Source organism: Mus caroli, unplaced genomic scaffold (genome assembly GCF_978045245.1).
Source record: "Mus caroli unplaced genomic scaffold, Mus_caroli_1 scaffold_1, whole genome shotgun sequence".
NCBI classification, from domain to species: domain Eukaryota; kingdom Metazoa; phylum Chordata; class Mammalia; order Rodentia; family Muridae; genus Mus; species Mus caroli.
The window spans coordinates 186,734,128-186,760,171 of record NW_028227256.1 but is presented as its reverse complement, the minus strand read 5'-3'; the positions used below and the strand labels follow the sequence as shown (position 1 = coordinate 186,760,171).

At 44.7% G+C, this 26,044-nt stretch overlaps 1 protein-coding gene across 1 annotated transcript in view; it reads right to left on the bottom strand.

Moving 5' to 3' along the window:
• The window catches only part of Ush2a (usherin), a 680,823-nt gene that overhangs the window by 19,488 nt on the left and 635,291 nt on the right, over positions 1–26,044 (bottom strand). The window contains exons 63-65 of the mRNA XM_085835345.1: positions 24,481–24,802; positions 2,484–2,690; positions 107–345 (exon numbers count right to left, since the gene is read on the bottom strand). Coding sequence (XP_085691471.1) covers positions 107–345; positions 2,484–2,690; positions 24,481–24,802 — 768 coding nt within the window. The remainder of the gene's footprint in view (positions 1–106; positions 346–2,483; positions 2,691–24,480; positions 24,803–26,044) is intronic.

The following is a 26,044-nucleotide window of genomic DNA, read 5'->3' as shown; positions in this document are numbered from 1 at the left end:
CGCAGGCTTTGTCTTCCGGATGCACTCCCTCGGAGACTGCAGGGTGGTCACATGCCTCTGTGCCCTGTCACCTCTTGGTTTATTAGTCTATTCTGCTCACAGTTACCTGTGAATGACACCATTGGGGAGCAGAGGGGGAGTCCAGTGGATGGAGGCCACCCTGGAGCCCAGTGTCTGGACCTGGGGAGGAGACAGCCCTGAGGGCGGGGCAGGGTGGGTCCTCAGCTCGGCTGTAGGCCCTCGGCTGCAGCAGTTGAAACAGGTGCAGGCCTCAACTCCAATGGTGTATGTGGTGAAGGGACTCAGGTCATGAAGGGTCTGCTGGGTGGCGGTGCCTTCAGACAGCTGCAGAGGAGAGGGCCAGATGAGACTATCGCATGTCAGAGATGGTAAGCCTCCTGCTATGAACGGGACCCCACGGGAGGCACTTTGGGAGAAGCAGTGAGAGGCTCACTAGAGTGTTAACTCTTGGAATGACCAATCCAGATGGAGGGGTGTTTATAATAGAAGAGTCCAGTTAACATAACAGGGAACAAGAAAGAGGTGACGAGGTGTGCTATTATCCCTTACCTAACCTTAGGAACATACTTGAAAATGGGACAAAGTACAAAAAATATAGGTTGAACTCAGTGACTTTCAAAGGGACTCCTTTGCAACAAAACGGAAAAAAAAATCATAATCTGTATTTGAATTATCTCTTTTTACCACTAAGTTTCATACTCTACTACAATAACTTGCATGGAACTTATGCATCCAAAATGCCTCGGGACCCATCTCAGAGGCGGGTGCAGATATCTAATGTTTGCCAGGCCCCCTCCTCCCGGGCGCCTCCTCCTCGTCTTGTAGAGCCACAAACTTTGGATTTATTTGGAGCAAGCTTTTGACCTCACTGGGCAGAGAAGTTCAGGAGCTGAGAATCAATTCCCACATCGATGTAGGTAACATAATTAGGGAGCTACCTGCTGTTTTTTTTTTTAATGCATACAATGCACTCCACATAGGAATTATTTGGGTTTATTAATATTATCATTTTATAAGCATGGATAATCAAGGGCTGATTGTATTTACATCATCTATATTTATTGAATATGAAACCCTGTAGAACATATGCTAATATTCCGTTAGCATTCACTAGGAGCCTCGCCTGTGTGTGGGGCTTCTTGGGAAATTGTGTTTCCATACCAGGAATGCCGGCCTCAGAGAGGCTCTCCACACTTGCCCAAATCGTTCCCTAAATTGGTCTAAATAATTCATAATGTAATACTGAGATCTGCGCAATCTCCCCGTAAGCTTATGTGAACAGAGTATAATCATCTCCACGTCTTCATGAGCCACAGGGGAGAGACCCCAGCCATCCCACAGAGGCAAGAGACTACAGAGTAGGTGGCTTTCAGTGTTTTCCCTACATAATGCAGGCACTGGCTTAGCAGTGGGTTCCTAGCTTTTAGGAAGGTTAAGTATTAGTCTCCTCTGTCAAGTACTGAAAAACTTTGGTTTATGGCAAGAAATTAAAGTTATCACTATCTTCCTCACCTTGTAAATCAATATGCAACTGTATTGATGTCTCCACTCAGAAAAGCTTTCATACATTCCCCCCATTCTCTGAACTTAAGTGACTCAAGCAGCATTTGCCCGTCTGGTTTCCCTTCATCTCCTTTAAAACTAGCCAATCTCAAAAGACTGTGAGGTGAGACCCAACCCGTGGGGAGAAGCCAACAGTCACCACCCACATTTGAATAAACACCAAGTGAGTCTTCTGCTCCCCGCCCCGCCCCCTGTGCTTGCTGGCTGGGTTTAGGTCTTGGCAACCCCTTTGAACAACAACAGTCGGCTTACCTGCCGAGCTGCTTTGCCCGTTAGTGTGTTCCACTTTGCAACACTAATGTTTGTTTGTAGCATGGTTTCTCTCTCCACAACACACAACAGCTTGCAGCTCAGTATGAGATCCCCCAAGCTCGGTTCTACCTCTTGACTTCCCTCAAATGCATTAATGGCGGCAGTGGGGTCAGCACTGTGCTCTGTGGTCTGCCTCCTCTGAGAAGAAGTCACCAACAGACTGGACTTTACTTTTGTTAGAGATCTGTGTATATCAACATCGGAGTTCCTAGAACATTCCTTGCTTCCTCTCTTCCTTTCCATATTAACATTCACTGCATCCATCTCATCCTGTGGACTGGCTGCCATTCTTCAACTACCTGGCCCTCTATTTCTATAAAGTAAATTAATTTCTAAATTAAACCAATGTGTAACGACTTCGTCTTCTCCGGAGTCTTCAGTACCATCCCTGGTACTTATCTGAGTTCAGATGTTTCCTGTTTCCTAAAGGGGCAGTCTCACAGCAGGACCCCTGCTTCCTCAGAGGACAAGTGAGGGCAGATGCACAGGGCACAGGTTCAAGGGAGGAGAGCAAGAAGCCACCTCACCAAGGCAGGCTTTTAGGAAGACCTTCCTGTGTGTATTAGCTCTCAGAGCCGTGCGCTCACCATGACGTGCATCCCGCTAGAGTTGGAGAAGACCCTGAAGAGGCTGATGTTCCCATTGGGTCTCGAAGGCACACTGATGTTGACCACTGCTCGGGTGGAGGAGACGGTGTGGAATGTGGGTGCTTGGAGACCTTCTGGTGGGGCAGGTCCAGTTCTGCACCGTGTCCAGTTACTTGCAGCTTTGCCTGCAGAATTCACTGCCCATACCTCAAAAAGAATCAAGAAGACCAATCACAACCTAGGTCCCCTCACAATCGGAGAAGAGTACCAAGCGTGGGCTCAGTGGCACACACCTTCAATTCCAATCCTCTGCAATCAGAGGCAGGCTGATCTCTGTGAGTTCAAGATCAGTCTCTGATATATAATGAGTTCCAGACTAGCTGGGCTACATAGCAAGAGCATGTCTTAATAAAAAGTAAAAATTGATAAATCAGTCACCAAGCCAGCTCAATAAAATAGAATGGTGTTAGTATTCCTTCTGGACTCAGCCCAACAGTTAACCTGGCAATAGCTAGGTAGGCCTGGCTTGCTATAAAAGGTGCTATTTGGCCCCTCCTCACTCTCTGCTCCTTCCCTCTCTCTGACTCTTCTCTCCCTGACCTTTCCCCCTCTCTCCCCTCCCTGTTGTGGTAAATCTCCAACCCAAATATGCCTCGGCAATGAAAACACAACTCAATATGAATACATGTTGTGCCTAGATTGGACAGATTTACCTCTACACTACCATCTTCTCCATTTATGAGACCCCTTAGATGGCTTCTCCAGGCCATGTGCTTCTGCTCTGCTTTTCTTCTTCTTCCTCCTATGCGTCCTCTCTCTTCCTCTCTCTCTTTCTCTCTCTCTTCTGTCTCTCCCTCTCTCCCTCTCTCTGTCTCTCTGTCTTTCTGTCTCTCTGTCTGTCTCTCTGTCTCTCTGTCTCTGTCTCTGTCTCTCTCTCTGTCTGTCTCTCTCTCTCTGTCTCTCTCTGTCTCTCTCTGTCTCTCTCACACCCTTCCGGCTTCACCTGAGTTCTGACTCATTCCTTGATCACAACCCCTCACAGGAGAATAGAATTAACATCAAATATAATTAGCCCCAGGGCTATCCACAACACCTTTTCCCTTCCCTCCTCTCTCTACACGTGTTCCTGGCTGGCCTCCCTGTCTGTCTCTGTCTGTCTCTCTGTATCTCTCTCTGCATTTCTCTCTTTCTCTCTCTCTCTCCCTCCCTCTCTTTCTCTGTCTGTCTGTCTCTGTCTCTTACTACCTTATCAACTCCCCTTCCCATGCCCTAAATAAACTCTATTCTATACTTTATCCTATGGCTAGTACTTCAGGGGGAAGGGATCCCTAGTATGGGTCGGCTGAGGCACCCCTCCCACCTCATCAGATCTGGTCTACAAAACATATCTTAGCACCTTTTCTATAAAATACACCAAATGGGATGAACTTTGATCTTGCAAATTTGTAATTACAAAGAATCACAGAGCAACACAGAACAAGAAAGTAACTCCCTAGGGTTTCAGTAACTCTACAGGTAGACTGCTGGCTAAAATGCTCCTCTCTGCCTCTGTGGAGTGGCTTTTTTTTTTTTTTTTTTTTTTTTTTAGTGCCTTCAGAGTGGATGGATTCCTGGACTCCATAAAACTCAGCAATTCTTAAACACTGTCTCCATTAAATCTGCATGAAAATCAAATTTCCTTTAATCAAGGAGGGGATAAACATATGGGGAGATGTGTAATCTTATTTATCAAGAACCATTTGTATAATTAAACACGAATATCCTAAAAGGTCGCCTTGGGTCACCATTTGCATGAGTGAGTAATTTGTAGAGTGTCAGGTACAATAGACCCAGTGGATGGATGTGTGAGCCTATAGGGTTAAATTAGACCCAATAGCAGCCAACCACACAGTGATCAATCAGAATGATAGATGGAGACAGCAACCCCAGACGACTGCGTCGCTCACTGGTGTTCCCTACTAAGCTCTCCAGTGCAGCTCCAACTTTGGGGAATTTTTTTTCTCATTGGCTGTCTTTTGCTGTGTTTATTAAAAAAATAAACTGTCATGGCCCGTTAAGGACAAGTGAGGAAAGCTTGCCTGGGTTCGTATGTACAGTACTGGGAGTCCTGCAGGACGTCTGAAAACAAGCCATATAGGAAAAGCAGAGGTGAGAGTTTCATCCTGCCCTGTCCTACTGTCAGTACAGCTTGCAGAGAAAGAACCTCTAGGCTTTTAACTTGAGGCCAGTTCCTATCAGTGTTTGCCTTTCTTCCTGAGGCAGATTCCTTGCTTGAAAGCAAATTTCTGACGAGGAGCTGCAGTTTCCAGCCCCTCGCTGAGAGGATTGCCCAGGGCCCTCTTCTCTAAAGAGAAAACCAATCTACTTCCCAGTGAAACCAGCTCTCTCCTGATTTGCTTATCGTCCCTCACATTTCCTTACTCTCCTTGTCTCAACGTGCTCTAAAACATTCCATTTTGTGTACATGTGTGTATATGTGTACTGTGTAAGAGTTTGTGAGTGGGGGCTAAAACTGTGCTATTTCCAGTAAACTGAGCTTTGGATTCTGCAGGTCGCTGCCGTGTGTAGACAAGATACCATGCGTCTGAAAGTCTAGGTTAGGTCAGGTCCCTTAACGCACAAGGGTGGAAAATAATGTTGAGTAAACATTATCTTTTCAGAAGGGCTCTTGTCCCTTCTGGAAAGGCCAAGGTCAGTTGTACATTGGGGTAGAAGGTTAGAATATTAATGAAGAGTTCAGATGTCGGGCCCCAAGAGGGAGGGTGCCTGGCTTGGTGAGCCAGAGACCACCTTAAAACAGCATCCAGGGATGCCGCAGAGAGGCCTTTCACAGCAGAAGACGGGCAAGATTCAAAAATACAGTATTCTAGGACAGACGTAAAGTATAGTACAAACGCTAATTTCAGACCTCTTGGCAGTTGAAAGGCATTTCTGGTATTAATCAGGGTCACAAGAGGGAAGCCCATAGCAAGAGGATTGGTAGCAGACAAATCTAGCAAATAGCTGAGTGCCCATGGAGACAGCACCATGCAGGTGAGAGGCTGGGGAGAGACAGAACAGGAGGAGGACCACTGAAGGAAGCCTAGAGAACAGTCCAGCCCAGGGCTGAGAGAGCTCACTTCTCTTTTATAATATTAATTTTTAAAGCGAGATGGGTTTCATTACAGCATCTTAATGCATATATGTCATTATTGTTTTTGTTTTTATCTGTGCTTCTCTACCCACTGCCCTTCCCTGCCCTCCTGTCTTCTTGCTGGGCTCCTCCCCCCTCCCCCCCAACCTCTAACTAGTCCCTTCTCATTCTTCCTCCTCGATCCCTTCTTCCCCAGTTACAGTCTTCATTTAATACATTAATATTCGCGAAAAGGAACACTGTCGTCCCTGGGTGGGCTCGAACCACCAACCTTTCGGTTAGCAGCCAAACACACTAATGGATTGCACCACAGAGGCACGCCTTTAATCCCAACACTTGGGAGGCAGAGGCAGGCAGATTTCTGAGTTCGAGGCCAGCCTGGTCTACAAAGTGAGTTCCAGGACAGCCAGGGCTATACAGGGTTTGTCTCAAAAAACCAAAACAAACAAACAAACAAACAAACAAAACCCCAAAACAACAACAACAACAACAAAACATTAATATTCATCATTTCCCATGTAGATCCATCATAAGATTTTAATGCTGCAGCAGGAGTCAGCACCAACCTTCCCGCCTTCTTTGACCAAGTGGAGTCTTACTTTCAAGATGTGATATAATCTAATATTTTACTATGAATTGTGTATGTCTGTTGGTCTGAGTCTAGGTATGTGCCCATGATTGCAGCTTCCGGAGAAGGCCAGAAGAGGGCATCAGGTGTCCTGGAGTTGGAGTTGGAGGTAGTTATGAGCTGCCCTGTGTGAGTGCCAGAATCAAACTCAAGTTGTCTTTCCAAACTTTAGCCCATTATATTTGAAAACAAGTGGGCCTCAGAGTACAGGTGTTGGCGCATTTGGGAATATTATTTTCTAAAATATAGACACCATAGAATTCCTGTCCTAGCAGGGAATGTACGTAGGAGCTAGTATTCTCTCTCGTCTTTGACAAGAGACCTTCAGAACACATTGCTCTTTCCCCCACCCTCCCAGTCTTCCTTTTTAGTATTCAATCAATTTGAGATCAAAATAGCATTCATATAAATCAACATGCTTATGCAAAGCAGGATCAGCCTATTTACATGAGCGACAGTGAAAATGGAAATGGTTACTGTGAAGAGAGATCTGACAGACTGAAGCATGGTGGGGCTCAGGCAGGAAAGGGGCCCATGTGTGTTATACCAAACGCCAGCAGACAACACAGAGAAGCTGTGATGGCAAACCTTTCTCAGTCTGCTCTGACCCTTTCCCCTTTCATCCCCAGTCCCTGTTTAAAAAAAAAAAAAGTCTATCAGCACAAATTCATTATCATCTTTATCTATGTACAGCTAAGCAAGGGATGGACCAAGGTATAAGTCCGGGTTTCTAATTAAAATATTAACAAAGGTTAGGCCTACAGTTTCTTGTAGAAACAGTTACTAAATTTGGCAACACTTGACACTGTAGTGTTAGGGGTTACTGGGTTTTAAATGTCTACAAATGTTCACATATTGAAGGCTTGGCTCTGAGGCATTGATCTTCACAGGTGGCAGCTTTGGGGAGAGACTGGATCAGCCCACTTAGGGATTTGGAACTTAATGGAATATTGGAAAGTTTTAGAGGCAAGACCTAGTTAGAAGAAAGTGATCATTGGGGAGTGTCATTTAAGGATATAGTTTGTTTAGACCCCTTATCACTCCCTCTCCCTCAGTCCTGGCCACCATGAGGGAAGCCGCTTGCTCCACTACAGCCTCCCTGCCAGCCATGATGCTGTGTTTTCCCCACAGGCCCAGAAACAATAGAGCTTGCTGGCTATGCATGCAATGTCTGAAACAGCCCCCTCCGAAAATTACAGTTAATTCTGAGATCCGCAGGAGGAAAACCAGCTCCATAATTTTGAACCAAATTTGAAGCAAGCTTTTAATTAGCTACTGACCAGGATGGGTTTTGATCAGGACCACTCCATGGAATTCCCTGCTGAGTGGCCCTGAGACGCGTGCTACAGGGGCTTTTAAATATGGCTACCGTATTTTCCCATATGGCTTGGCTTTTCGTCCAAGAACTACAGTTCCCAGCATTCCAGGAAGTAACCTGGTCCTTGGCTGGTAGGGCTCACAGGTTAACTTCCTGTCTTAGAGTGTCTGCAAGCATCTGTTGCAGTGGAAGGAAGCTGACTAACATGGATGGGAAAAGATGCAAAGATTATGGGCAGGAAATTCGGAACTGTATTGGTTTTTATTTTGGCTTTTGGTCCTAGGAGATAAATGTAGGGCCTAATGTGTGCTAGGCAGGCATCCCACCACAGAATTGCATTTTCCAGCTCCCTGGCCTTTTAGCTTTAATGGACCAATATAAAAACCAGAAAACCAAGTATGTTCTGAACAGATATGGCTTTACCTACTATGAATTCCATAATGAAGAGTGGAGATAAAAGAAACTGTGTACACCCAGGGCATCCCCTAAATATACCGGTTCTTCCTCAATAAATAAATCAATGGTGTTTACAGTTTCCATGGAAAGACTCATTAGTTACATTTGATAACACTATAATGTGTACAGGTAGTGAACTTAACCCCACACGTTACAGTTTAGAACTTCCCAATGGGGAACCGTTAAAAATGTGAGCAAGTCAGAGTGGACCAAGTTGGGTTGTTTTAAACGTTTCTGTTGTAACAATGGGAAATGTTACAGTGCAAGATGTAAAAGTTTTTTGTAATATAAAATAACTGAAATATTTAGCCGTAGACTCTGCACTTCACAGTGATCAGCGCATGGGTGATGTCAGCTTGCTTTGCTATCTAGATGTACACACGGGGCTGTTTTCAGTGCAATATGTATTTAATCTAACTCCCGGTGGCCACCATCCTTTTGCTTTGTTGTCCATTAAAAATATGAAGCTCCTCTCTAATTTACTCATTTCCCTCAAAGACTAATTAATTACTGTATTTTGCCTTAAATAATTTTAATTACATGAAGTGTGAACACCTGCCACTAAGCTGCCATCCCTGCACAGCTGTGAATATAGCAAGGAGTTTCTGAAAACAGAAGTTGTCTTTCAGAGGCCATAAGCCAGGAGCTGCTGCGGTCCAGGGTCTTCCATGTCACTTCGGGCCCTGGCACCAGCATTTCTGGTGAGAGGACCTCAGAACTTGGGCTCTTAGATGATTCTTATACCTAATATTCTTTGCAAAATACGATAGGACCAAGAACAGAAATCTAGGCATAACCATGTCCCAGCTTCTCTTCACAGAGTGTCTGTCTAGAGTGTTTTAGCATCAGTACTACCTACGATCTTTGAAACATACATGAATATGTGCGCATGCACAAGCCCAAGGTAACATCAGGTGTCTTTGCCAATTAATTACTCTGCACCATAATGTTTGAGACAGGGTTTCTTGCTCGTAGCTTGACTGGCCAGTGCGACATAGAGATCTCATCTGTCTCGACAGCACTAGGATTATAAGTATGTGGTACTAAGCCAGCTGATTTTTATTTATTTATTTTTATATGAGGTGCTAGGGCATTGAACTCACAACCTCATGCTTGCATGATGCGCACTTTACCAACATTGATGACATCCTATCACATGGTTCCTTGTGGAATGTTTCATTGAACAGCATTTCAGTAATTCTGAGGACAAGTTTATTTCATGTAGCAGCAAGGAAGAGATCTCACTATTTATACAAACGAGAGAATGTAAATACAGCATTAACAATTCACATCAGAAATTAAAAAAAAAAAGAAGAAGCAGACCATGAGCAGCCATGCCCGTCATTAATCAGTAGAGTAAATAGGTTGCATGTTAACAGGCAAACAATTAAATTATTTGTTTCCCAGGGGCATGGAATGTGATTGTTATCACGCTCCCACGAGGGAGACAAATAGATATTAAGAGGGTCTTTCCAATACCTGTATTGGCTTGGGCCAACAGCTAATTCAATAGATTCGATCACAATCCACGCTCCTTCCATGGCTTCTGATTTATGGCCTTGGCGCGCCTTAGTCATCAGTCAGCGCAGTTTGTTCCCTGGCACTCATAAATTATGCCTCATAAATAAAAAGATACAATCAAGGAAATCCTATCGGTCCCTCTACAGTCTTGGAGTATGTTCCCTTGGCATTCGCGCTAATGCCTTCTTAAGGGGTAGCTTGCCGTGGGTTTTGAATATGTTTGAATAGTAACAAGCCAGAATGGGCTGTGCCAGAACTGTGGGTAGAGAGGCCCATGGCTGAAGGGAGAGAGCAATAAATCTGCAATTACAGGACTACGGGATCATTTTATTTTGTGAACAGCCTACAGGCTCTAGCCAGGCGGGGCTATTTGGAGGGCTTTGTGAGGCTGCCTGCTTCATTATCTATCTGACTCTCTTTCATCATCAAATGAGCTTTGCCCAGCACCTCTGCCAGATACCTTGCTGAATCTATAAGAATCTCTCTTGTATGGGGTCCCTGAATTCCTGCTTCCTTTCATCCCTGATACTTTGGATCAGGCAAGACGAAATGTGATTTTAATTGAATTCTGGGAACCAGGGGAAGAAGGTGGTGACAGAAGCACCTTGCCTCACTTTCTACTGGAACTTTTGAAATTCAGAGATACGAAGTGACTAAAGAAGTCAGGCGCCATCTCCCCATGGCTGTCTACTGTTCCATAGGAAGGAAGGCTTGGAGTGGACTGCATGCTGAGTTTTGTGCTGCTTGCCTCTCTCTGTCCTGCTTTGGAGGAAACAGGAACTCAGTATCATTTGGCTCTCAGAGGGAATGCATAGAAGGAGAAGATGGCTCCCTTTACCCTTTAGCTAGCCTGTTACATGTGCTGTCAGGTGTGTCTGACCCCATGGGCTGTCCCTTCCCCGAGAGGGAAATTGACCTGACACACAACTCTAAACTTCCTGAAAACATAGTGAAAATCTTTTTGTTGTTGCTGTTGAAACTGGATTGTGTTGTTCTCCCGCGTGAGCTTTGTAGAAGAGAGCATCAGGCTGTAGTGTCAAGAGGCTGGTTGTACCTCTTGTATTTAATCATTTAATGAAGATATTTATTCATTCCAACAGTACCAAACAGCTGGTATTAAACCCCCACTTCACAAGGAAACTGAAATGCACAGAAGTTGATGCAGTTTGCTAAACATAGGGCAGGCTTTCCAGTAGAATGTGGGATATGGACCCAGACTCAGGGATCCTTCCTCCATGATTCTATGATGGTAAATTTGACATGTCAGTTTCACAGCATCTAGAATGACCAGGGAATCAGTCTCAGTGATGAGTTGTTCAGGTTGGGCTGGCCCCTGAGCATGCCAGTCAGGGAGTATTACTTCAATCATGTTCATGTAGGAAGACCCACCCTCAATGTGGGTGGCATCATCTCACAATTAGGCTTTGGACTGAATCAAAAGAGGGGGATGGTTGCAAGCTTCACTCTGCTTTTGAGTGGAGATTTCCTCACGCTGAATAAAATGACAGCTGTACCCCAACTGGTGAGGCCCTGAAAGTATACATAGTCTCCACAGTGAGTGATCAGAGCAAGGCAAGAGTGTGATCTCTAGGGAAGGTACACTTCACTGGGTATTATCATTTGAATCACACTGCTTTGATAAAACACCCAAAGCAAGTGCAAACTTGGGAGGAAAGGGCTTATTTGGCTTACAGGTCACAATCTACCATCAAGGGACAATGGGGCAACAACTCAAGCTGGAGCAGAAAGCAGAAATAGTAGGGGAATGCTGATTGCTGGGTCACTCTCTGACTCTCTCACAGGATCATGCTTGGTTAACTTTCTTATATACCTGCCTAGGGATGGTACCGCCCATAGTGGACTGGACCCTCCTATATCAGTTATCAGTCAGGACAATCCCTAACAGACATGCCAAAAGTCCAACCTGATAATAACAGTAACTGAATAACTGAGTCACTGAGACTCCTTTTCAAGTGATTGTAGAATGTGTCTAAGTGGGGAGTTAATGCTAACTAGGACACTAGGTAAAATAATTATCCATGAATTTTACAGATATTGATCAAGTCACATCTATGTGTCAGGCACTGACTCCCAACCTGGTATATAATAATAACCAAAGATGGAGTAAACATCCTAGCAAGAAGAGACAATCCACAAGAACAGAAAGAAATGGGCAATGAGTCAAGCTAGGAAGGAACTGATGGTACAGGGCATAAAAAAGTATAAGTGTGCATGGTGAAATGTATGTGTGTGTGTGTGTGTGTGTGTGTTTATGCATGCACACATATGCATGCACAAGTGTGCATGTGTGTTTTCATACAGCACATGGGAAAGAGGTCAGTGTGCCCGGAAGGATCTCTAGGAGTGATATTCAAGCTGGATGCAGTAGGCAGAGGCCACCATGTGAAGACCTAGAGGGCAAGATCTCACTGTGTCGATTGTCACTGTGTAAAGACTCCCTGTGTAGAACCTTGGCTTAGTGATAAGGGCAGGAGGCTAAGCAGGTGCAGCCTAAAGTAAGATGTCAAGGGGACACTCCTCACAGAAGCAGAGTGGAGCCTGTATTCACAGGATCTCAGGAACAGTCCTCCTCTCACTCTGACTTTTCTCTTTATGAGGCTCTGGATGTTGAATCCTCTCTGGGCATTTAATGTTAAATTTTAATATTTTGTGTAGCTGCCAATGTACCAGCCTTTAACTTCACTGTACTCAGTATTCTTATTGAAATCAGTCTACTAACCTCATTTTACAGATGTGCTAGTCTGCTTTTCTGTTGTCATGACAAGTAACCCTGACTAAAACCAACTCTGTAAGAAAGAGTTTGTGGTAATTTAAATGAGAATGGCTGTCACAGGCTCTATACTTGTATACTTGGTCCCCACTTGTTGGAACTGTTTGGGGAAGATTAGGAGGTGTGGCCAGTTGAAGTTGAAGGAGCGGTGCCACTGAGGCTTTGAGATTTCAAAATTCCCTGCCATTTGCAGCTTCTCTCTGCTTTGTTCTTTTGGATTGAATATAAGCTCTCAGTCACTACTCCTGTGCCATGCCGGCCTGCCACCAAACTTCCTGTCATGTTGGTCATGGACTTTAACCCTCTGGAAAGCTGATCCCCAAATTTAAACTCTTCCTTTTATAAGTTACCTTGGTCATGGTGTTTTGTCACAGCAATGGAAAAGTAACGGAGACAGGATTTATTTGGCTTACACTTCCATATCACAGCCCATCACTGAGTCCATCACTGCAAGGCAGGAATCTGGAGGCAGGAACCCAAGCAGAGATCATGGAGAAATTCTGCTTACTGGCTTACTCTCCATAGACTGCTCACCCATCTTATACAGGACCACATGCTCAGGAATAGTACCACCTACTGTGAGCTGGGCCTTCCCACATCACTCACTAATCAACAACATGCCCTATAGACTTCCCTATAGGCCAGTCTGATGGAGACATTTTCTCAATTACGATTTCCTTTCCCAGATATCTGTTGTTTTTATCAAGTAGAAAAAAAACTAACCATCACACCAGACAACAACAACAGAAACAACAACAACAACAACAACAACAGGTTCATGAGTATAAATCAGTTGCTAAAGAACTAGTAAGTTTTATTGGACCCCATCTCAGCTTCTCATGGGGATGGCATGAAGGAGCTGTGCTATACTAGGACAATACATAGAAGTGGGACCACCAAGTTACACAGTCAGGATCTTAATTGTTCCTCTCCCCTCTTCAACTGAGTAATTGGCTGAGTCACTTAAGTTCCTGATAATGCAAAAGAAGCAATAGTGCCCACCTTATGGGACTACTCCAAGGTCCTAGGTAGCTTTAATTGTCACCTTGACACAGCCTAGGGTCATCTGGAAGGAAAGCCTTGACTGAGGACTTGCAAAGATCACATTAGTCTGTGGACATGTCTGTGGGAGATTGTCCTGGTTTTTAATTGCTGTGGGAGGGCCCAGCCCACTGTGGGTAGCACCATTCCCTGGGCAGGTAGTTCTAGGAAATCTAGCTGAGCCTGATCCTGCTTTTCTGTTGTTATGACAAATAACACTGACTAAAACCAACTTTGGAAGAAAAAGTTTGTGGAAATTTGAATGAGAATGGCTACCACAAGCTCTATGCTTGTATACTTGGTCCCCAGTTGTTGGAACTATTTGGGAAAGATTAGGAGGTGTGGCCTTGCTGAAGGAGCGGTGCCACTGAGACCCAACAAGTAGCTGTGCTCTACGATTTTTCTGCTTGAGTTCCTGACTTGACTCCCTCAATGATGTAACATGAACTGTAATCCCACCAAACCCTTTCCCCCAAGTTGTTTTGCAACGGTATTTGTGAGAGCAACAGAAGGGAAACTAAGACAAATGAGTTCATACATGTGAAGTTCTCCACATATTTTTTTCCTCAGCACATAGCAAACATCCAAGACTAGCAGTGATCATCATCATATTGCTCCCATGGAAAGATGTGGGAGGATGCAGCAAGGATACGTGCAAGTCGTGACTCACTTCTGCATTACAGCCACATGCTATGGATCAAGAAGAGTTTTCAAACCCTCTATGGCACTCTAAATTCAAACTATATCTCTTTCTCCATCTTTCTTTCCTCTAGAACTTTGAGGGTTAAGAATAAAAACCTGGCTTTCAAACATTTCTTCTTGAGCTGGGCAGATGGCTCAGTGGATAAGAGTGTTTCCTGTGCAAGTACCGGGACCAGAGTTCAACTCTCCAGGACTCACATAAAACAAACTGAGCAAAGCTGTCTATCCCTATAATATTAGCATCATGGGGAAAGACAGGTAGATCTTGACAGCTAGACAACCAACGCATAACAGCTTTAGGTTCAGTGAGAGGCTTAAGGCAATAAGTTGGAGAGAAATATAGGAAGACAACCAACACCCTACTCAGGTCTCTTGTACAAAAGACACAATGCTTGTACAACTTCCATGCACACTCATGTGCATTCACAGCACACACGCACACAACACACACACTACTGTTCTTGTTTTAAAATTTGTTCATTAGATGACATTTTCTAATGTGCCTTATTATCAGTTAAATTTTCTAAAAAAAAAAAAAATGTGACCAAATGTAAGCAAAAGAAATGTTAGAACGAGTCAATGGGTCTATCAGAGACAGAATCTTATTTCTGTTTCCTTTTGTAAATATGTCTATAGGCATCAAGGGAAGAACTGTGCAGTTGCCTAGATGCTTATGGGCATCTTAACAGATCAGATACATCAATGGACAGATAAGTCAATAGATGAGCTACATATCTTCCCAAAGGCTGCAGTTGAGGGTGTTGGATTTGATGACTTCATTTGACTAAGGCGCTTATTTAGAATTTGGTGGAACTACACCTTTGGCTTGATTCAATCCAGTGCAATCTTCAAATTTTCTCAGTGGTTTGGCTTTTCAGTCATCAGAGAGTGGCAAACCAAAGCCTGCTGAGTGATCCTCTAACCCAGGAAGGCAATGCAATGGGATATGCCTTCCTTTCCTTCCTCATCCCTCTCCCCTACCCTATCTCTTTTCCCTTCCTTCCTTCCCTCCTGTGAGATATAAGAAACAGAGCAGTGCTGCCCCCTTGCTTCTCAGTGGAGTGGTTTCAGCCAAGCAACCCTTATATGGAGCTGTGCTCTGTGTGCAAGAGTGCCTTATGTCCACAGCAGAATAAGTGTGGCCATAAACTCCGCGGTGGAAACAGCTGTCTCCGAAGAAGAGAGGCCTTTTCTACTGGATCTGTTATAACTTCAGATCTCTTAAATATGTATATTCAGACTTTAAGAATGTTTGTCGATACATTATACACAGGATTCTTGGTCTTAATAACTAATTTCCTTCTAGTATACTTGGGGAGTGTACGCAGGAACTATTGAATGTTGAGCAAGTTTTCTGTCACTGAAGATATAACCCCAGTCCCCTCCCTTTTATAAAGAGGGGAAAGCTGAGCACCTTCATTTATTTATTTATTTTATGTATGCGAGTACACTGTGGCTGTACAGATGGTTGTGAGCCTTCATGTGGTTGTTGGGAACTGAATTTTTTAGGACCTCTGCTCACTCAGGTCGGCCCTGCTCTCTCAGGCCCAAAGATTTATTTATTATTATATATAAGTTCAACGTAGCTGTCTTCAGATGCACCAGAAGAGGGTGTCAGATATTATTATGGGTGGTTGTGAGTCACCATGTGGTTGCTGGGATTTGAACTTAGGACCTTTGGAAGAGCAGTCAGTGCTCTTACCTGCTGAGCCATCTCACCAGCCCAACCCCAGTCCTTAGTAAAAAACTTTATGCTGTGGTGGAGGCCATCGTTTTTAGCCTCCTCAATCTTGTAGCTGACCATGTAGTATGTAGCATGTGTGTAGCATGACCATGGTAGCGTTCATGCTTTGGGTGACCTGAAGAGCCTGATGCTAACACTCATTGCTGCTACCTTGAAGAGATTCAGTACCAACACAGACACAAATCTCTGAGCATACCTTCAAGATATTACTTAGATTGTTAGCAGAGGGGTGAAGAGCCACTAGAAATGTGGGTGGCACCATTCCATGAGCCCTGAACTAAACTGAATAAAAAGGAGAAAGTGAGATGAGTACCAGAATTCACTGTGCCCTTCTGCTCCTTGTCTGTGCACACAACACCACTTGTCACCCCCTGCTCCTCATGCCTCCACCTTCCTCCCATGGTGGACTGCGACCCTTGGAACGATGAGTTGATTAACTCATTTTCCTTAGGCCGCCTTGGTCTGATATTTTATGGCAGCAAGGAGGCAAAAATAACCAACACAAGCAGCCTTTATTTTTCATGGTCATTTCATAGAATTTCACAGGACTGTCTGTGAGAAGCCACAAGGGCAGGGACAGTTAGTTACCTATCTTCATCCCACTGAAGAAAATTCTAGGGTGTTTAATGTTTTATTGCCAACAATACAAGGTTCAGTTTCACCCCAAGTGGACTCTAAGTCCAGCTCGGTCTGTGTCCAGGTAGAAGCCTCCTTGTTCATTAGATGCATGCGTAACTGTCTTGAAGGCAATGTGGAAGATTGCCAGGGATGCTGGTTTAAGAACAGAGGCCTGAGGGAGGCCAGAGACTCCCCTGGGAATGAAATGACAAAGGCCAAATGGGATGTGGCCCATGGCCTAGTGGCAGCCCTGAGTTCCCTGTCTGGGAATGTTATTTTTTTGGGGTGTGTGTGTGTGTCATCCATGTGCGCAGGCTCTGCTGAATCAGAACCATGGACAGGCTGAGTAAGACAATATCAATAAATCATTTAAAGTCTTGAGCCATGGGAGATGAGGTGGAGGGAGCTCAGTTCTTGTGGGAGAGACTCACCAAACACAAACCTCCATGCTGGGCAGAAATACATTAGCTAGATTAATACCTCATTAAATGCAAGTCCAAAGCCAAACAGAAAACATGCTCGATAAGACGCTGCTAAATGTGATGTTGAAAATGCTTAGGAAGGGGTTGGGTACAACGACGGCATCGGAAAGCAAGCAAGATGAGGCAAGGGTCTGCCACAGAAAAGTGTGGACCCTCTGTGATGGGGACAGGGGGGCTTAGCCTTGTGTGAGTGATCCAGTTGAGGACAAGGAAGGATAAACTTGGAAGAGCTCCCTCCCTCTTCAGAGCCATTTGTGCTCTTGGTTAGAGATCTGTACAGTCTACAACTGTCTCACTAGGACAGACCAGAATTCTCTTCATCTGGCTGTATAGAAAAGCTGGGGATGGAGCATGGGCCTGCTAGATGCCATATCCTCCTCACACACAATGTTTAGTCTCATATGCACCTGATTATTAAACGATAGGAAGGAGGCCATGTGAAATTCAATGTCCCCCGAGGTTTTCCGGGTGAGTGTGTTAGTGTGCATGCCTGCATGTGTGCATGTGAATGTGTACAAATGTGCACATGTATGTGTGCATGTGCTTGTGTGTGCGTGCACATGCGCACAGGTGTAGAAGCATAGCTTAACCTCAGCTGATTTCCTTTGACTACCATCTACCTTCTTTGTGAGCCTGGTCTCACATTTGGTCTGGAGCTCCTGAAGTAAGCTAGGCTGGCCTGCTGGTGAGCCCATGGCACCTGTCTCTCCCTCTGCAGAGGACAGTCCCCTTCTGCTGCCTGCAGATCAAGATGTAGAACTCTTGACTCCTCTCTAGCATCATGTCTGCCTGGACACTGCCATACACTTTACAGCTGAGCCACCTCAAACGTTGTGATCCTAACTCTGTTTTTATTTGGAGAATAGAAGTTATAAGAGGTTGAAGAAACAGAGCAGTAGCCTTCATATGTCTTGGTATGGAGAGCAAGTACTGGGAAATTCTTGCCTCAGACTGGAAGCATGTCTCACCGGGCCAAGTAGACTTGATAGAGAAAGTGGACCAAGGGATCGGGTATGCTCACTCAGACAGCTTCATCTTCTCAACCCTTAGGGAGGCACATGGTACAACAGGCTAAGGTTAGAGTCCTGTTGTGGTAGGCTCAAGACTGAAGGGCAGTCCTTGCTTATTAAGGAGGGAGGGTAGAAATGATACTGACCATTGTTATATTGGTCGAATGTACGGTGTCTTGAGCACATTCACTTATATGCTGATTTAACACCAAATCAAGCCTCTGTAATGTACTTGGTAAAGCTACATAGGCACAAGATAAGATGAAGGAGGTATGGAGAGGGGGACAGAGGGACAGAGGGATGAAGATGTGAAGGGACAGAGGGACAGAGGAATGAAGGGACAGAGAGACAAAGCGGAGAAAGAACACAGATTTTAGTCCTGCCTAGGTTCCCAAGGCCTGGTGTCTGGTCTATCTCTTGGCATTGAGGAATTTCTTTAGTCTCATCTCCAGATAAGCAGGGGCAATTCCCTTGGGTGTAACAATCTAGCTTAACATGTTTTTCTGTCACTGGCTGAACATAGGCTTGATATCATATTGATGATGTGGGTTTCCTCCAGGACACTAAAGACTCAGAGCTTGTAAGTGAGATAGACTTATTCCTTATTTATACTTTATGAACTATGATGTTTGTATAATTTTAAGATAAATTTATTAATAAATGAATGGGCTAGGTTATAACCAGAGACATTGCTGCTGATAGGCCACGTGCTCATTTGGGGGTAGGTAGCTCTGTGGGGAGTAGAGGAAGCTCTTAGTGAATGTGCACTGTTGGCATGGCTGTGGACGCCAAGGCCTTGGGCAAAGTCATTGTTCTGTTCAAGTGTGCTCAAAGCCTTGTTCTGGTCAAGTGTGAGTTTTGCACTGGTTGATTGGTGTGTTCAAATGCCAGCAATGGCAGCTTCCTCTTCCTCCTGGATATTTAGCACCTGAGAAATTTGCAAGCCCGTACAGTCTTCCTATACATGTGTCTGTCTGCCCTTTCTTCATCCCCTCAGTACCCTAGTCAGGGTTCCAGGACCCAAGCCAAGTGGGATGAAGCACAACCAGTCATTTCTTTTGTCTGAAGATGATCCCATGATCTCTCTTTAATTGTATCAGTACAATTAAAGCTAAGTAGAGTCATTGAATGAAAAGGCTTTGGGTCAGGATTCATTTTGTCAAATTTCATAAGCTGTAGATGACATAGGTCAATCAAGAGAAGGCAAAACTAACATGGGCTGTGTTGGCACCAGCCTTTAACCCCAGCACTCTGGAGACACAAGCATACCAATCTCTATGAAGTCTAGTCCAGCCAGGGCTACATACCAAGGGCCTGTCTCACAATAAATACAGAAACAAAAAAGAATAAATGCAAATAAATAAAAGTCAAAATGATATGAATTTGTACTCTGTAGCTCACCCTTTCTATGGCTTGGATCTGGAGGGGAGATTGTGACTTATTGTGTGGTGGCTTGGTTCCAGGGTAATGGTGTTTGGAGGTTCGATCCATTATCATCATGGCAGGAAGCATGGCAGCATGCAGGCAGACATGATGCTGAAGAAGGAGCCGAGAGTTCTACATCTTGATCTTACAGGGTGATGAGTCTGTCAGATAAGTCCCTCATAGATGTGATTGGTGCTGTTATGAGAAGAGAGTAGACACTCCCTCTGTGTCCTTTCCCTCCTGCTCTTCTTTGTGAGATACAATGATAAGATGGTGTTTGCAAAGCAGAGTGGTCCCTTACCAGACATGGTAGCTATGGGCACCTTGACCTTGGAACTTCAAAATCTCCAGAACTATGAAAAGTAAGTGTTTGCAGTGTAAGTCCATGCTCTGTGTGGTGATTTGAATAGAAATGCCTCCCCCTCCACTACAGTCATATGTTCGAATACGTGCTTAGCCCGCAGGGAGTGGCACTATTAGGAGGTATGGCCTTGTTTGAATAGGTGTGACCTGTTGGAGGAAGTATGTCACGGTGGGGGTGAGTATTGAGGTCTCCTATGTCCTAAGCTCCACCCAGAGCCTTTTCCTGACTGCCTGCAGAGGACAGTCCCCTTCTGCTGCCTGCAGATCAAGATGTAGAACTCTTGGCTCCTTCTCTAGCATCATGTTTGCCTGGACACTGCCATGCTTCCCACCACATTGATAATGAACTGAACCTCTGAACCTGTAGGCCAGCCCCAAGTAAATGTTGTTGCTTATAAGAGTCGCTTTGGTCATGGTGTCTGTTCACAGCAATGAAACCCCAACTAAGACGGTCTATGACATTCTGTTACAACAAATGTAAACGAAAACAATGAGGAAAGGCATGAAGAAGCTGAATTGCTTGAGTATCCAAAAGACTAGCTGCTATTGTATCCTTCCTTCCCCTTCTGGCTCAGCACCTATACTTTGGTAGCTTTGGTGGGGACTCACAGTGCCCTACTGAGGTTTTAATCTATCTGCTTTAGTGGGGACTATAAGGATCTCTCTCCGTGTTTCCCTCACAGCTTTCTCTCAGTCCAGCCTGGCTTTCTCAGTTTTAGCCTTAAGACCAGAGCCTCACATCAGTGAGTCAGAAAGTCTCCTGCAAGGTTGAGCTGTAGATTCTCAGCCACCCAGTCACTAGGCACTAGAAGCCTGTGAGTGTGTTAGGGGTGCTTATTGCAAAAATCTGTCAGTGTGGGGAAGTTTCAGGAGAGCTAATTAAGTCCCTGTCAGCACGAGTCAGTGAAGGGGAGCCCTGGCAGGCCCCAGCAACTCCATGGTGAGTCATTGCCTTAAGCAAGAGTATGAATATGAATGCAGAATTACCTGAAGCTGCTCATTAGCCAGACATCTCTCCCTGAGGTAAAAGCTAAAGTGCAGGGCTGGGGGCAGAGCTCAGTGTAGAAGGCTTGCTCAGCTTGCATGTGCAAGCCCTGGGTTCCACCCTCAACTCTGCACAAGCTAGGGACCCCTCAGAAGAGAGGCACACCAGGCTTTCCCTGAAGCCTCTGAGGAAGACCACTGTCCTAACTGGCTTACTCATCCATCAAGGACTTCCTGACAGAAGTCTGCAGTATGAAGAGTACAGGTCAGCAGAGTCCAATTGGGAAGGGTTCAAAGTAGAAAGTGCTCTGGGGAAAACACTAACCGGGCCTGGAGATATCCCACGGTTCTCCCTAATAGTCATGTGGTATTGGCTTAAGGGTGAGGTCTCTTCCTGGAAGGATTCCATTCAGTGTGGAGGCATGAAAGCACACTTACGGGCTTAAGAAGCAGATTCCAGGAGACAGCCCTTTATTTAGTGCTCACGAGGACCATTGGCTTTCTAATAGAACTACTCGGCATGTATTGTTCCCCAATGCCACCTGCCTGTCCTTGTGAACTATAAACAGGTATTTCCTATCACCCTTATTCAGATTTTATACCTCACTTGGTCTTTTGTTTGTTTGTTTGTTTTTAGAACTTATCTTTCAGTGTTAGACTCTGCAGAATCTCAGACTCCCAGGAGCTGTGTTGAGATGGAAACAACTCAACTTTCCTCAAAGTCTTATTTTCCACAGTACTAACTCTTACCTCTAAAGATCCAGAGGAACACACCCAAACCATATGACAGTGACAGGGATGAGTAAAAAGGTTTTCAAGAAAATCATAGTTTGGGGCTGGAGAGATGGCTCAGCGGTTAAGAGCACTGAGTGCTCTTCCAGAGATCGTGAGTTCAATTCCTAGCAACCACATGGTGGCTCACAACTATCTGTAATGGGTTCTGATGTCCTCTTCTGGTGTGTCTGAAGACAGCTACAGTGTACTCACATATGTAAAGTAAATAAATTAAAACACAAACACATACACACACACACACACACACACACACACACACACACACACACATAGTTTGATTGAGGCAGGAACTTTCGCAATAGGTCCTGACCTCATTTCTTTCCCTACAGGTAGAGTAGGGGTTTTTCTTTAAGAAGACTAGGGTGGGATGCTCACCTATAATGTCAGCACTTGGTGATACAGACAAAGGTGGGGCAGAAGGAAGGAAGGTCCCTGAGTTCCAGGCTAACCTGATTTACATTTGAGTTCTAGGCTTCTCAAGGCTACTCTGTCTCAAAAACAACCTAGAATAAGTTGGATGTGATAGCTCACACTTGGGATGCCAGTAATCTTAGTGAAGTGTAGAAGAAGACGACTATGACTCCGAGGCAGACAGGAGTAGTTACAAAAGCAGCAGCATCCTGTGACTCCTCAGCTCGCCTCAGCCTCTGACAAGGGTCCTCTGACCATCCTTCACTCCTGATAAGAGCCCTAACTAGAGATCTAACACATGCTTGGAACTTAAATGCCTTAAGGAGCTGAGATGTCTATAGATGTGTGGTTCTGTTTTACCCCGTGAGTCAGCCATGCCGAGGGATCTGTACTCAGTAGCTTATATTCAGTGTCTTGGAGTATTTACTGCGACCTAAAAAGTCCATGCCCTTCCAACAACTTAGGACCAGGTGATTGAGAACCAAGGGCTCACCGACAACCTCACACCTTTTCATGAAGCTAATGAGAAAACAAAAACAAAAACAAAAACAAAAACAAAAACAAAAACAAAAACAAAAACAAAAAAGGGGAGAGCCACGCTGGACCTGGCATTTTCTGGTAGTATTCTATTAGAGTGGGAACTATAGGTATTTGCTCATTACTGACACAAGCCAAAATCCTATCCTAAACCTTCCAGTTTGCTCTGCTTTCAATTCATTTTGGAGGGCTGAAGAGAGGTCTCAGAAGTCAAGTGTGGTTGAAGTATTTGCAATGGACTTGAATTTGTTCCTAATATCCACCTTGGACAGCTTACAGTGCCTGCGACTACAGCTAAAGTGGGTCAATTGCCCTCTATTGGCATTCACATGTAATTGCACTCACATGCTACACACACACACAGACACACACAGACACACACACACAGACATTCAAGAACAAGAATGTAACAAAAGAATGTAAGAAATGTAATTAAAAACAAGAATGTAACAAAGCATATCTCTAGTTTGCTCTGTAACTGTGGCAGCATTATCTAGGTAGCTATCTTATCATAAAACTATTTCTGTGGAAACATTTATATGTAAGTGGGATAAATAAATAAATACTATAAATAGCCTCCCATCCATTCAGATTAGATCTTGCTACCAAATAGTTGGCACCCAACCAAGAGGACACTCTTGCTTTTAAGAGAGTTTTTAGATTTGTAATTACAGACAGTAAATTTGGATTTATGATTATGTATTTCTTCAACTCAAGAGTTGATTTATATTTCAATGCTAACTTCTTCGGGCAACTTGTGCAAATACAATGCTGTCTTGAGATACTCTTTTCATGCATAAAATGTTACCTCTAATCAAATCATCACACTTATTTGTGCCTGTCATACTGCTGGAAATTTTATTGTTATTTCTGATTTGATTCTCCTGCCTCACCCTCTGGAGTGTTGGGATTACAAGTGAGCATAACCACGTTGTGTTACAGCAGTGCTGGGTCAGAACCTGGGAAGTCTTCCATGCTAGGCAGAGACTCTGCTAGCAGAGCTACAGCCCTTTGCACAAGCTTTTTGGGCTTAGTCTTTTTTATCTGGAAAAAAAAAGACTTTTTAAATTTTTTTCTTGGTATTTGCCTGACCTTCAGGGCTTATCCATCAGCAATCTTCTCTGAATTGCAAGCTAGAGAAACTAAGTCTTAAGTAGAAGAGATGCTATGGGGGCCTATGGAACTGAGGGAACAGTGGGCGAAGCCTGCTTGGAAACTGAGGAGCTTGCTTACATCTGAGCTGAGGAGTAAGTCTACCAAGACTTCTGACTTCTGCCTTTCACCTTTGAAAATTCCAATTTGCCTGGTAAAATCGAGTCTTAGGCGAGTGTATGGCTGAGTGTAGCCCTGTATATATCCCTTGTTTAGGAGGCAGTGAGACATATCAGATCCATCTTCCTTAGGAAAGGGCCTTGCTGCGGCTGGAATGGTGCACGCAGACCCAATGGCAAAACAGAGCCTCACAAGCATCGCAGAGTTCTCCAAACACTCTGAATATCGCTCCCAATTCTCAGTCTCCTAAGAGATATGCAATGTCTTCTAAACTACTGATTGAGGGATGGACTGACTTTTTAACTTACTTCATTTCCACGGGCAGATTAGCCACAGCCTTCTGATTCCTCTCTACACTCTTTCCTTTGAGCACCATGACCAGTGAGGTCTACACTCCACTTCATTGTGTTTTGTTACAACCCACGGGTCATTTTTCCTAAGGATGGTCTGAGGAATACTTACGAGCAAGGGAACACAGGTAGAAGGAAACCTGACAGTGGAAACCATATCACTATCAAACAATCCATCTGCAACGTACAGAATAAAACAAGTATATGGACCAAGGGCCAAGAAAATGAAGGGGGTAAATGGAGAGTCTTCCCCCACTCACCAACTGCTTAGAAAGATTTAAAGGGTATTCCAGCCTTCTCTGTGAACCTCCATCTCTTTAAGCAGCTTTTGGAATTGTAAGAAACATTGTAGAGGAGATCTCTGATGGGTGTGCGCCATCTTAGCTTGAATTTTGTAAGACATACAGAGCTCATACCTGGTATTCGTATTCTGTGAATGGCAGTAGGTCTGAGTCCATAAAGGAGCGGAAGCTGCCGTTGTAGATTAGCAGTGAACTGGATGTGCCAGGCCAGGCTGCTACCTGTCTTCTGTACAACTCAAAGCATATGATTTTTCCATTTGGCTGAAGTGGTCCTGCCCACCACACGGCTACTATGGGCTGGAATCCCCCTGTAGCTGTCTGCACCTCCAGATGTGGGGCTGGCTGCATCCGTGGTGGGACCTCTGAGGTTTGGGTAGATGTCCACTCACTGGAGGTACACCCGAGGGCAGTGCAGGCTTGGACACGCACTTCATACCTAGAGGAAACAATGTAGAATCACAGGTGACTCTTAATTCTGTCCGGGCCAAGTTTTTTTTTTTTTTTTTAAAGACACGTTTTCAGAAGCAAAACACAAGAGTTTACATTTATTTGTGTGGACAGTTAGCTTTTAGATAATAATAAAGACGTATTTTTATGGAAAGTTTTGAACATTTTCAATCTTTTAAGTTTTAAACTCAAGGAAAAGAACTTCATCTGCCTGGTGAATGGTCAGTTCTTACCTAAAGACAGATGTATGGAGTAAAGAAACTTTCGGTCTTCTCTGCAGCATGGAAACTCAGGCACTGTGAAAGATACTTAACACAGCTTTGCATGCGACCCAGACTCCGCCTACTCTGCAGCCAGAGCCAAGCCATTCCCTGGGAATGCTTTCAGATTATGAAGGGGCATTGCCGAGTTACGGTCTCCGTGGTAATGAATCTTCTCACCTGATACCTGACATCTTAAAACAGGCTCCCTTACCTCACACGAAGACCTCTGGGGGGCAAAGTTAACCCCCCTACACACTAGATTATCCATCACAGAGACACCTTATCACTACCCAGTCAGGCTCTAGTAATCAATTATGTTTTGCCATAGAGCTGGTATCTACTGCCTGGAAAGGTTAGATTTCCATAGCAGAGCCCTTTCCAATGCAAAGGCCCTTGGTTAGGGCAGATGGAGTGTCTCAGGTACCAGTGAGCGCTTGCTGCTCCCTTCTCATGCCCAGCTGACTTCCTGACACCCCAACATTCCCTCCAGCAGGGCTAGCTGTTGTTTCCCCCTTACTGCCCTTGGATCCAGTGGTTTCTTTTCCCCTTCCTCTCCCTGTTCTGTTCTTGCTCGCTTTCTGTTCTGCATTTCTGCCTTCTTAATTATGCTTTTGATTTCCTCTGTGACTCTGTGATCGTTAGTGTGAACTGTCAGCTCACAGGACCTAGAAGCACCCAAGTGAAGAGCCTCTGGGCACACCTGTGAGGGATAATTACCCTCTGGGCATGCCTATGTGGGGTCATGCTGGTTATGGTCACTGAGGTGGGAAGACCCAGAAATAAGAGCTGGTAATACCATTTTCTGAGGTTGGGATCCTAAGAGTCAATAAAGAGGAGAGAGTGAGTTGAGACCCAGCATCCATCCCACCCTGCTACTTGACTTTGGATGTCATGTGACCAGCTGCCCTAAGCTCCTGCTGCTCTGACTTCCCCACCATGGTGGACTGACTCATCTGGGAGCCCACATG